Here is a 13681-nt window from a genome sequence, read left to right as displayed (position 1 = left end):
ACAAATATATGGGACTCAGAGAGTTTATTCCCAATGTTATGGTACACAGTTTTATTTTACTCAAACCAGGTAATGACAAATTTAGTATTTTCGTAAAACCAACAAACTCTTCTTTGATATACCGAGAGATCGAAGAAGAAATTAGTCAAGGTTGGCCATGCACGAAAAGCCGTTTGTCTTAGTGAACGTCACATTGACCAAAGTAACTTGCAATGTTATATATGTTTGTCTCGAAAACATTTTGTTCGATTGTGGTTTAATTAATAATAATTGTAGTCCTCTGTTTTGAGAAAACAAACTCATTCAAATCAAACTAATTTCTATGTGACATTCTTTCGATGTATAACCATAAAAAATCGAAGTTAAGCATGTACCCTGGTAATAATACACTCTTTTCCGTTGGTTATGTCCTTTGAATATATTTCACATTGTCCGTATGTCCAGAATTTGTCATTTACACCAGTGGTTTTTACTTTATAAAGGTTATCAGGGAACACATTTTTTTTATAATTTTGCAAAGAAGCGGAATTCCATGGACTGTACTTCAAGGGCGAAGAAAGTTCTGTCGAAGTAACCTTAAACCAATTTTTTTAATATTTTTTATTGCATCATTTTAAAATGTTAGAATTTTCGACAGTAATATGAGCAGGTATAGTAAGTATTTTTTTTTCTAAATGATTATCAGTCCTCCAGCTATGGTCACAGTAGATCAGTAACGAAACTTCAGCAATATTTGCGGAACGGGTGTGACCTTGGGAGCCCGTTCCCGGGAAACACGAAGATTCAAATATTTCGTATCATTCGTATGTGATTCATATAATACTAATTGTACACAAAAATAAAAATGGGTGGCATGTACTAGTGACATTGGCCATTTTTTTCTTTCTTATAAATTATTAATATATTCAAGCAAAACATTTTTATTCAATTTTGACGTTTTAAACTGCGTTTATTAAATCCTTAACAAGTCTGACAAATAAGTTGTTATCCACAAGTGAATTGCAAAATTTTATTTCACTCTTAATATTTTTAAATCACTCACAAAAAAATAAAAAACAAGTTCAGGAACATAAACATTTTGCTTATTATTTTTAATAGTTTTCACAGAATACAATTTGTTTACAATGTTCACTAAAAGGTTGCTGCAACTAAATCAGTATTGTTTGACATATTTGTTTGGCTCTGTGAGACGTCAATTTGGGAATTGTATAAATCCCACACCAATACAATTCCAAAGTGTGTTTCGGAAACTATTTACTACAGATTATTTCGATACAAGTGCAAGAACCAACTGTGAAACACTATTTTATTTGAAATGAAAAATTTGCCAAGGTGTTCTTTTAAACAAACTTCCACAACACATCTCCCCTGTATTCCAGCCTCTTCAACAATCATTAAGTGATGTGAGTTACCGGAAACTCACCTTGAAAGAACACAACTGTTTATGGTATGTTTGTGGATACTCATTAATACGAAAATTCTTACACCACCACTTCTGCCAAGTTTGTTGTGAACTTTGCACATTCTTACGAAGTGGTACATCCTGTTTTAATTGTGTGACATTTTATAGTCTTCAATGAAGATGTGATTTTTAGCGATTTAATGATACCACCTAGACATTTTGAAGTTTATACTCTGATGGGTAATACATTTTGTGAGTTTTTCCCAATTTATGCACCGTAGTCGTTAACTGGTTTGCGGCTAAAAAACGAACCATACAAAAATACCATTCCACCACCCCTGCAAAGACTTTCCTCTTGATTACCTCGTTTCAGTTTTTATTAGTTAGAATTTTTTACACACTAAAATTTAAAAATAAATCTTGGACCGCTCAAACACGCACACATTGAAAATTAAACTATTTCGTTTAACCTGCAGTTTGTTGACCTCTTTAGCCTGGAATTTTCTAGTATTTTTTACATGTATCGTAAGTATCTATTACTTTGTTAAAATAAATTTTACGTTTGTTTTTAACCCTATAACCCAACATCCCGTATGATTCCGTAATTAATATGACATTTCTTGTTGACAAAACCAGACAAAACGTTCACCGAAAACCTTAAAATGAAAAAGAAACTATGTTCTTCAAAGTCGGAGCACCTTTAGTGACGCTAGTGACCTCTTTATGTCGTTCCGTAAGCTCCCCATGTATTTCTTATGGAATCAGCTGAGACTTTCATAGCCCTGCTATGGTAAAGTAAATCTTCTTCGCTGACAATTTTCTTAGTTCTAGTCTGGAATCTCACAGACAATTTTTTAGATTATTAAGAAGTACAGCCTAAGAAATGTTCTTCTTGTAAACATTTTAAAATATCATTTTGTGAACTCATTTTTTTATGATTTCCTATAAGTTAAAATAAAAATATTTGAGGATTGCTACAATACAGGTAAAGAATCATTGTTCACGACTAAAATTTTTTCCACTCCTATTTTAATTTGATGATTGGACAGTGGACACGGTGCGATAAATGAAATTGATAACTCTGCTTTGGTGGCTTATTCTGCTCACCTCGGTTTCTACATTACGAATCATAATAAGGATTAAGTCTAAGCCAACACAGGGTGTTTTTGAAATACATATACCAAAAACTTCGAAGTATCTAATAAGTTTAAGAGGTCTGATACTCTTCTTTCCAATTAAAAGAGAAAAAAAATAAGGTAGAGATACTCGACTCCTACCCAGAATCTTTCCTCATCACTCATGAATCAGCAGGTGTAGCTACTTAAAGTACTTTTTTCCAATTTCTACTCTTAAAATGCTCATTTTGTATGTTAAATCTCGCTATTAAAACAATAAGTAGTTTAATCGAAAGGATGAATAAAATGTTTATAGCAACACTTTATTCTCACTATCACTGACAACACGAATAAAGTAAAGAAACTAAAAATTCACACTACCACTGAAATTTTCGTTGCTATGGATGTGTAAACATATTCAACTAAAATTTGCAATGCTTGATGGTCCAGTTCCTGTAAAACAATGGTAATGAAAGCCAGGAACATCTTTTGAATTTGACCGTGACGAAAGTACAGGCAACTTAGGCAATTTACCTTCTTTAAATGTAGTAATAGTACAATTTACATCTATGTAAATGGATTATCTAAATAATATTTTTTTAACTCAAAAACATTATCAAAAACTGTTTTTTCGTTGGATAAAATACGTTTTTATTCATTTATACCATAAATAGCTATTATAAATCTTCGCAACCATGAAGTCACAAAATTCCCGGTGGCAACGATAATGACAAGTAAAATGCATCAAAGCTTTCACGCCAAATAACGACTTATTGTGAAATTTATTGGAAGAATAGTAGTGAGGTATGTTGTGGGACTCAAAGTAAACGAAGGAAATTGTAGATCAAACGACTTTGTGCAAACAATACTGCCACGAAATTCCGGTGGGACGAATGATCCGGAATCTCGCCGATAACGCGTAGGAGCGACTAGTGCCGCTGATAAAGAAACACGTCTGGCCGACCTAGGCTTATGCGGCGACCTTCACGTATTCGGGAGTGGCGCCTTCGGTCAGGAGCGGCGGTCGCTCGGGCGCCAGCACCCTCTCCGGGGGAGGGAGTGCCGGGGTTGCTCTCAAGCCGGAGACACGGAACGCCCGCGAAAGCACGAGAATAAAATAAAGCGGCTAGAAATATTTTAATAATAAAACGGGTTTATTCCCTGCCACCAGCTACACGGCTAAAATAATAATCCTACGGCTAAGTCTAAAATCATTGTCTGATTTCATCCACAACCATCAAACCGTCGGAAACAATCCAGAAAGCCTTTACGTTTTTCCAGATATCCCTGGAAAGTATTTTGTCTATTTTCGTGAATAGCAAAATTTTTTGTTAGTCCAATAAATCTTAAGTCGGCTCTTAAGGCACCTTTTTTTAAACAACGTAAATAAAAATAAAAAACTTTGAATGGGTGGATGCTGCAACGAATGTTTCAAGTAAGTTCTTCCATAACAAAATTTTGAGGTGACGTCATCACATTGATAGTGAAAAATTTGGTCCTTATAAAGAGAAAATTTGACAACAGTCTGTATATTAGTTTCGGAGAATATTTATCAAATAAATATAGATATAGACCATGGACAGACGGAAACGGGCGACCTATTTTTCATCACTTAGGGGTCGTAAGACATCGACAAAACATGAAATTATGTGCGAAATTATAACAAAACATAAACTCCCACAATCTAAATTAAACGTTTTTGCTACTGATTCAAATTTTGCTCACTTGATCACTAGAGATTACAGATTATTATTCGTTTTTTAAATTATTCGTAATTTCACAATTGTACCTCATAATAAACTCCATGAACTTTCAAGGTTTAATAAAAGCACCCACCAAAATAGTCGTTTCTTTGTTTCATATTCAAGGGATTTTACTAAAAACTTATTAGTCTCTTGTGTCCCGTACATTTTATACATTTTTTGAAACATTGAAAGGGAAGCAAAATTTTAATCTCATTATCAATTGGACTTTGATAAACACGTAATAAATAATCATTAGTCTTCATTAAAAAAAAAAAATATATATATATATATATATACGACAAAACTAGTCTCCAATCAAATTTTGATAATTTAAATCCGTAAAGCATTAGTTCGCTAATAACTGTTTAACTGATTTAGGTTCCCGAACTTTCATACATTTTATCGTAAAGATCTACGGCCTAAGTTTATCTATACAATAATACTAAATATATTTTTTGTTTTTAATGCGTGATCTATTTTGATATCAATAACTAAATAAGTTTTATTTACTTATACTGATTTATGAACGCAAAATAAATAAATGCCCATATAATACAGTATTCACTACATGCCAGTATGCTAATGGAATGAAGGTACGTGTTAAATTCCAAATTGTTGCAACACAAAAGGTATAATTAAAAAAAAATGTATTTTCAAGTCTTTTTTTCAATATTAAAAAACAATCGAATTCATTTTCTGGGCATCTTTAATCTACGCAGAAATTTCGTTGAATCACTTCCTTTTTCTAAGAGAATTTAAAGCATTCTGTTTTGAAGTTTCAAAATGAAATTGCAAAATATTGTTATAAAATTTTGATAGCGTTTTACCTACTACATAATATTCCTAGTACACATACAGTTGGCTCCAGAAAAAACGGGAACTGTCAAACTTGGTATGACAGATTATTGTCTGAATTTTCCTAGTTTAAACGTGACTATTTTGAAATAGGTTGGAACAACACTGACTGACATTGCAAAAATTTTGTGCCAAATAGTGTCAAATATTTAACAGATTAAAGTATTATTAAGTATTTAAAATTCAACTTCAAGGTCATTACTTTGAAGTTGAATTTTAATTACACACATGATACATTTATCGGAAGATAAGGTAAAACCTTTAATTCTTAGTAATATTTTTTTAAATCCGCGGAAAATAAATATCCGAGACGCTATCAGAAAATTTGATCCCGATAACTATCTTTATCGCAAAGTTTAAACAACTTGACTCAAAAAAAAATAGCCAGATATTAATAATTCCTAGCCAAGTTCTAACTAACCTGTTATTTCTATAACCCAATTTATAAAAATTAGTGAAACTATTTGAAGAAAAAACATTAAAAACTCAGGTACGTAACATAAAATGTATCACTAGGTTGTTTTGGATATACATACAATATTTCAAATTTACGGATTGAAACTTTGGCACATTTCATTATCTGTTCTTCCTTAAGTTAAATTTAAAACAATATATTAGTGGAAACAAAAGAATAACAGACAACTGAAATAGATATATTTTAATCTATTTTAGTGCTAAAAAATCAGCTGACAAGAATATAGACCTACAAGTACGATTTACACAGAAGCTGTAATATATGCAGATCTCAGCTAGTAGTTAATATTGCAGCAATCTGAACAAAGAAAGCACCCCGGACAACCAATTCAAGGTATGTTTTTCACTAGTGAATATTATTGTTGTCTCCTTTTGTAGTTTAATTTGCATTTTTTTATTTTATCAAGAAATATGCACTCTTAGAACGGTACAATTATTTGTATCGTTTAATTTATGCTCCACATGAAAAATAGTGTATTTTGACAACAGAAAAAAGATCATTTTCTAGAATTAAAAATATGCGATGTTTCTTCGAATCTGTAATATCCAAGTGAGTTTGAGCATTTCATTATTTACTATGACTATACTATTTTGTTTATACTTTTTTTCTATTTTCGTTATGAATGTGAATTTCATATTTTACAATTGACTTACTTTCAGGTTTACCTATCACACTCTGAAGAGTTGTCACCATGGAAGCACCAAATGGAACATTAGCAGACAATTTATGCGACCAATTGACAACCGATGAACAGTCGCCCATTTCCCAGTCCAAGGAGAGTGAAATTTTTATCGAAAAGGTATTAATTTTTTAATTTGTAAAACCCTCTCATTCAGCACTATCTCTCAAGTTCAATCTTTATCTTATCATCTACACCACAAAGTAGACCACATTTTTTCTGAAATTGGTATTGCATAAGTAATGGTGAATTAACGAACTGAAAGTTTATTAAGTTATAATTATTCAATTACTTTTCAGATTTTTCGAAAAAGACACGGCACCACGGATAAGGGCAAAAAGTATGAAAATATGATTACCGCGAACATTATACTTCGTCTGATAAGCTCCGATAAAGTAAACAACTCCTATGTTTCGTCAAATCATCCAGATTTTGGTGATTTTGATGATTTAGTTGTCGAAACTGAAGCCCATGAAAGAGTCGAGACAACAGCAGTGCAGTTAAAACACAGCGGTCGAGACCATTTAAAGCTCACACAACTAGCAAGCGAAAAGGGAGATTTCAGCCTATTTAAATATTTTCATTCGTCCCAAAATATAAAAAAGAAACCACAACAATTTATCTTACTCACGAATCTGAAATTTGAAGCTCCCAACAAGACAAAATTTCAACTCGACAAAAGTGGTCTTTTCTTAGAACTTTCTGAAGAAATAATTTCAGAAGATTTTTTGAAAATTTCCCAAGATACAAGTTATTGCTACAAATTTCAAATTCTAGAAGACGGAAATACTAAAATAAAATTTTCAAAATTGCAGGAGTTCAAAAGTTTCCTTGAGCAGTTTCGTCTATACCCTAATCAAGAAAGTCTGGAAACACTTAAAAAGTCAACAATGAATAGATTCGTGGAGATGTTTGGTTCTAATGAGGAAACCTTCGAAAAGTACCTTAATATTATATCCGAGTGGGATATGCACGAAGGAGCAAAAAACAAATTAGACCGAAACATAATGCAACGTGCAATTGCACTTTGCCTGTTGTCTCCTTACGTCGAAAATTTCACTTCTGGTGCAGTCAGTCCTAAAGGTAAAACTCTTAGGGAAGCAATTTGTCTCTTCGATTTTACGCTTTTGAGAAACAATGAGTGTGATGCAGTTAAACAGTTGTGGGGAGACGTTGACGAGGATATTGACATCAATGAAGTGAACAAAGTGAGATCATTTTATCGCCTTTCTTCTAATTATCTATCCAGAATAGAAGAAGCAGATGGAAATGTGTTGACACAGTTGTTGTGGTTAATGGACAAGCGTCCGTTAATCCTAAAAGAACAGGAAAATATCGAAAAAGCTATTGAGCTTTGTCCAGATGCGAAATTTGTTGTGCTAGGTGAAGGAAAATCGAGAGAATGGATGAATCATCGCTCCGTCTTTCAGAATTTATTAGACCTGAAATCAAAACATAAACTGTATAAAACAGTGATGGAAACTTTCACTGTTTCCTTGCAAGGGAAACCAGTGCTTACTCTGAAGGACGCATCTGGAGGAAATGAAGAATTTTTAAAGAAGATTACTATAAATGATCTTTTAGAAATGGTAGATAGTCCACGCTTGATAGACGAAGGAAAAGTGGCTCTTCCCGATCCTTATATCGAAAGGTATTTGTCGTTAAATGTTATAGATATCAAATATTTAGAACATGTTAATTGTAATACAGTCGTTATCCTAAGTTGTGCAGATAGTTCGAATGCAATACAAAATCTACAAAAAATTAGACTTACAACGATCAACGATTATTTAAATGATAACCCGGAGTATGGAGCTTCGAACACTCCAGTTTTCATTTTCAGTAAAAATAAATGCAGCGAATCTGAATTTGAGCGAGTGTGCTCTAATACATCAAAATCGTTAAGTGTTCATTATTTTAAATTTCTTAATAACGTCAGTTTAGAGTGGTTGCGAAGCAGAGGAGATGTCGGAATATTGCAAAATTATAGATTACACAATCAGTCGAAAAGTGAAAGTAAATTTTGGTCTGACGAATTCAAGGGAAGCATTAATTTAGTAATAGGTGATCCCGGGATGGGTAAAACTGAATTAACAAAAAGCTTCAAAAATAACTGTTCTTCTAAATACTGGACAGTAATGCTTAGCCCTCAAGAAATTAATTTATTCTTTAAGCAATCAGGGAGGTGTCAAAGATCAGATTATCTAAATTTATTTCATACGTTCATCTTAGAGGAAAAGTATCATCACCTAAAACACTTAGATAAAGAATTTTTTAAAAATTGCTCTGAGCAACTGCGTGTTTTCTACGTGTGGGATGCAATTGATGACATTTTAACCAAATACTTAAACGCCGTTTCGGATTTGATAGTTCTGTTATCAAATAAAGGATTCACACAATGGGTTACCGTTAGAAAACACTTAAAATCTTGTCTTGAAAAACAATTAAATACGCTTTCTTTGGGCATAAATCATTTTAACGAGAACGAGCAGGAAGATTACATTAGAAAGCGCCTTCGTTCTATAATTTCAGCTGATAATATAGAATCATCGATTCAGAAAGTGAAATCTAGTTTTGCTTTTATAAAACATGTAGATATTTTGGGAATTCCATTGCAAATATTTATGCTCACAGAAATAGTTCTTCAAAATAATAAAAAATATTTAACTTTAATTGGGAGCTCCCGGCTTTTAACTGATCTATATCATTATTTCATTCAAGAAAAGTTCAACATTTTTTATGAAAGCAAAAGGTCCCTTAATATTCGAGATTCTTCTTCCAAGCTTCTGTTGAAGAAAGATAAAAAGAAAACCTTAATTCATTATGAGAAACTTGCAGTTAAACTAGTGTTTTCGGACTGCTCAGATGTTAATATTCACGAGTGTATAAATACAAGTACTTACGATTACGAGTCCATCGGTATTATCACTGATTCACAAAATAACACGCCGGTTTTTTTACATGCTTCTTTTGCGGAATATTTAGCTGCCGTGTATTTTTTGAAAAATGTTAAACTTATACCTGGGGAGAAATTTTTCAATCGAAAGTACAACAGCGTAAGATTTTTCTTTGATATGTTGTTGGCAAAAAAGTCACCACTTCACACTGCAATCTTGTACAGAAACTTTGACGAACTAATGAACTATGACGACGAAATATTAACCCGGAAAGATGAAGGTGGAAGGAATGCTTTACATCTGATTTGTTCGTGGGGACAAAGACATCGGCGGCTAAGAGTAACGAGTTATAAAATAAATAGATTTTTATCATATCTTACTTCTGTTTTGCTAAAAAACAAATCCGTTTTGAAAAGAATACCCCGTGTGAGATACACCCTCCAAAACGACGAATCTTCTGAAGGAGAACTAGAAACTAGAGAATATTTAGATGGGGTGCTATATTTATTGAATAAATGTAGCATTTCCGAACCGGATGCCATATTTGAATTGACGCCGCTGTCATACGCTCGGGTCAGCGAAAGTTTAGGGGCGGAATTGGAATTGCTACAGTCAGGAATGTTAGATCTACAACCAGAGCAGTTGTATGATCATTGTGATAGAATCAATATTTTATATTATACAAGTTTGTTTGGTTATGACAAAGGAATTAGAATGATTGCTACGAAAGAATTAAGTACTTATTACGAAGAAGTAAATTTCATTTGCAAATTCTCCGAAATCACGCCTCTTGCGATAGCGTCCTCAAATGGACATTTAGCCGTTGTTGAATATTTATTGGAACTAGGGGCCGGAATTGATGATATTGATAAAAATGGTCGGACGCCACTTTACACAGCTTCTGAAAACGGCCACGAAAAAATTGTTGAATGCTTAGTGGAATGCGGAGTCGAAATTGATCTCGCTAATAAAAACGGTGAGACCCCACTTTATGTAGCTGCCGAAAAAGGCCACGAAAAAACTGTCAAATTCCTAGTACAATATGGAGCAGAAATCAATCGCGCTTCTAAATATGGTGACACACCCCTTCATGCAGCTTCCTCGAAAGGCCACGAAAAAATTGTTGAATACTTAATGCAATTTGGAGCCGAAATCAATCGCGCAGATGATGTTGGTTGGACACCGCTGCGCGCAGCTTATTGGAACGGCCACAAAAACATTGTTCAATGCCTAATGACAAGAGGAGCTGAAATCAATTGCGCTGATAAACGTGGCGAAACACTCCTTTACGTAGCTTCCTCGAAAGGCCACAACGAAATTGTCGAATGTTTAGTGAAATGCAGAGCCGAAGTCAATGGCACTGATAACTATGTCCGGACGCCTCTTTACGCAGCTGCCAAAAACGGCCACGAAAATGTTGTCGAATGCTTATTGGAGTGCGAAGCCGAGATTAATCTTGCTGACTACAAGGATCGAACACCCCTTCACGCAGCTTCCTGGAACGGCCACGAAAAAATTGTGGAATGCTTGGCGAAATTCGGGGCCGAAATTGATAGTCCTGATTATAACGGTCAGACACCGCTTTACGCGGCTTCCTCCAACGGTCACAAATATATTGTCGAAATACTATTGAAACTTGGAGCCCAAATCAACCACGCTGATTATAAGAATCGAACACCACTCTACGTAGCTTCGTTGAACGGCCACCAAAAAGTTGTCGAATGTTTAGTTAAATGTGGAGCCGAAATCAAGTGCGCTAATAAGCCCGATCGGACTGCGCTTCACGCAGCTGCCAAAAGCGGCCACGAAAAAATTGTCGAATATCTTGTGCACTCCGGAGCCGAACTCGATATCGGTGATCATCTTGGCTGGACATCGCTGCACTTAGCTTCCAAAAATGGCCACGAAAAAGTTGTTGAATGCTTAGTGAAATTCGGAGCCGAAATAAATCGCCTTGGCTTTAATGGTTGGACACCGCTTTACGCAGCTGCGTTAAACGGCCACGAAACAATTGTCGAATATCTAATGAGTCACAAGGCCGACATTAATCGCGCTAATAAGAGTGGTCAGACGCCGCTTTACGCAGCTTCGTCGAGCGGTCACTTAACAATTGTCGAATACCTAGTGATAAACGGAGCGGAAATCAGTTGTGGAAACGACTTTCTTTCGACACCGCTTTACGCAGCTTCCTCGAAAGGCCACGAAAAGATTGCCGAATACCTAATGAAATGCGAAGCCAAACTTATTTAGTGCCAAAGTAAGGAAAAAATAGTGAACGGTTCGGTGAAACTTTTAATTTTAGGTGATTTTAACGTTTCTGATTTGTCTCGGTCAAATATATTGCATACTTTTTTAATTTTCTTCAAATTGCAACAAGCTAACACTATAACTAACATTTCTAGTTAGTTGATGTATATATTGAATATCGCGTTCAGTGTTTGCAGTTTCAAATAAAAGAAGGCTTTAATTTCAAAAAAGGGAACTTTATAAGTTTGTGTGGTGAATTATTGACGACTGATTGGAATTTTATTGAAGATTTCTCTGATCCTTGTTCGGCTTTAAATGCTTTAGAACTATTTGCCGGAAATATATGTTTCCAATACTTCAGGTCTTTGATTTAATTTGTAATTAGTAATCTAAAGTTTGATATCTATACTATAATTATAACCGCAGATCTCAATCTTATTCAAATATCTTTTGATAAACCGCTATTTAGTTATACTGGATATTGTAAATAAAATTATTAAATAAAATAACATTGGGCAAACCATCAATTTCATTCATCTATTATTGCCATCTCTTCCCTGATTGTAAAAATGAAATCTACATGTGAAACACGAGGATATTTTATATTTCAAAATCAACAGATGACAACACTTGCGGTGTTAAACTTTCTCTAAAGTTTTTGAAGTTATTATTAACTAATCAATTTTTATTCTACTATAACTACCAGATACATTACAATCTATAAAGAAGATGATGAAAATCCTGTGTTTAAAGTGTTTTAACGTTGATCTTTAGTGCAGCAGAAGCTTAAAAAATTTCGATAATAAGTTGTCAGAACTTAATGAGAGAAAAGTCGCCGACAGAATTGCTAGTTACGAAGAATGTATCCACCAACATGAATAAAAAACGGGCCTAGACAACTTAAATTGCTAAACACAAACGCTAAAGAGACTTGATATTGTGGAGGAAAAAGACAATATATTACCATAACATATTTTTCACTGCAGTCAAGCAAGAGAACTAGGATATATCTAGTTTAGAATAAAAGCCAAATTCAAATTTGTAAATTTTATTTTTTTAAGCTAACCCCAATGTTTATGTACTCTATGAGTCATGAACTATTTAGAAAATATGAAAGTATCGAGTCCCCCCATATACCCTATTACAACACGTCCAATACTATTTACGTAAAAGTAGATAAATTTAATTTATTTTTCTTATGTATGGTGATCTACACTTCTGAGGTGAATACTAGAAATGCTACTGAAAAATGTACACAACAATGAAAATAAAAAACATATATTTACAGGTCGCGCTTATTGTTGGTGTTTAAGGAACTTGCCGATGCGACGAATTATCAAAGATGTTACTGGATGACATTGAACATCAAGATAACGTTCTAATAGTACACATTCCTGATTCTAAAACAAAAAACCTTGTCGCTTTGTAATAATTGTTGATGAAGGAAATCTTGCTTTGTACAGGCGTTATGTGGCATTACGCCCGGTTCGTCTTCCACACCGGCGGCTATTTGTAAATTAAAATCAAGGGAAATGTGCTGTCCAACCAGTGGGGCTACATTCATTTGAAAAATTCCCTTCTAAAGTTGCAACGTATCTTGAGTTACCTACACCTCTGGAATACACGGGGCATTGTATGCACCGAAGTTCAGCGACTTTATTACTAGACGCTGGGGGCGATGTTACCAATTTAGAAAGACATGGAGGATGGCAAAGTACAACGGTGGCCGAGGGCTATATTAAGGAGTCGATCCAAAATAAGCTAGATATAGCAAGAAAAATACAATCTAGTGCAATAATCCCTCTACAGGACTTTTACTGAAAATTTGAAGCTCGCTTATAAATCACTATCGGAAAACAATATTTCAAACATAAGAAGTTCCTCAATTCATATTAATATTTCTAATTAATAGTTTTGATTAAATTGTTCTTTTTTAAAATGTCTTTTTTATTTTGCGTCTTGTAAAGTCTTTACAGTCCTAGTCAAGAAAATTCAATTTTCCTGAGCGTAAATACGCAGTGAAATGTTCTTTGTATGACGATTTCCGGAAAAATATATTTAAATCAAGCTTATTTAAATACTGTCGTGTTGTGTGATTAATACGTAGACTGCATTGCTTTGTAAAAACATCTTGATGTCCGTGAAGTGAATTAGTAAACCAAATTGAATTGACATTCTTACACAGTTTGCAATTTATTAAAGAAACCGGTCCATACTCGTCTGAGTTTTAATTATTTTAGTTAGGTGCCAGGAAAAATGTTGGCCG

At 34.0% G+C, this 13681-nt stretch overlaps 2 protein-coding genes across 2 annotated transcripts; both read left to right on the top strand.

The window, feature by feature from the left end:
* Positions 1–5521: 5521 nt before the first annotated feature.
* On the top strand, positions 5522–13354 carry LOC135138092 (uncharacterized). The gene is made up of 5 exons (XM_064067948.1): positions 5522–5607; positions 5790–5925; positions 6252–6391; positions 6571–7922; positions 12704–13354. The coding sequence occupies exons 3-5, from the start codon at positions 6284–6286 to the stop codon at positions 12795–12797; spliced, it is 1554 nt and encodes a 517-aa protein (XP_063924018.1). The 5' UTR covers positions 5522–5607; positions 5790–5925; positions 6252–6283; the 3' UTR covers positions 12798–13354.
* On the top strand, positions 7938–13354 carry LOC135138090 (ankyrin-1-like). The gene has a single exon (XM_064067946.1). It carries the CDS (start codon positions 8347–8349, stop codon positions 11416–11418), a length of 3072 nt encoding a protein of 1023 aa, XP_063924016.1. The 5' UTR covers positions 7938–8346; the 3' UTR covers positions 11419–13354.
* Positions 13355–13681: the final 327 nt, after the last annotated feature.

This window comes from Zophobas morio, unplaced genomic scaffold (assembly GCF_036711695.1).
Source record: "Zophobas morio isolate AGI-343-1 ecotype UQ-CSIRO unplaced genomic scaffold, CSIRO_AGI_Zmor_V1 ptg000030l, whole genome shotgun sequence".
In the NCBI taxonomy this organism is placed as follows: Eukaryota; Metazoa; Arthropoda; class Insecta; order Coleoptera; family Tenebrionidae; genus Zophobas; species Zophobas morio.
This window is presented reverse-complemented; position numbering and strand designations above follow the sequence as displayed.

Bases quoted from the DNA above. Each gene is read 5' to 3' on its own strand.
- LOC135138092 (XM_064067948.1), top strand. From the start codon at position 6,284: ATGGAAGCACCAAATGGAACATTAGCAGACAATTTATGCGACCAATTG. The intron at 6,392-6,570 runs GTATTAATTTTT...ATTACTTTTCAG, and splicing joins GTGAAATTTTTATCGAAAAG to ATTTTTCGAAAAAGACACGG. The intron at 7,923-12,703 runs GTATTTGTCGTT...ATATATTTACAG, and splicing joins CCCGATCCTTATATCGAAAG to GTCGCGCTTATTGTTGGTGT.
- LOC135138090 (XM_064067946.1), top strand. From the start codon at position 8,347: ATGGGTAAAACTGAATTAACAAAAAGCTTCAAAAATAACTGTTCTTCT.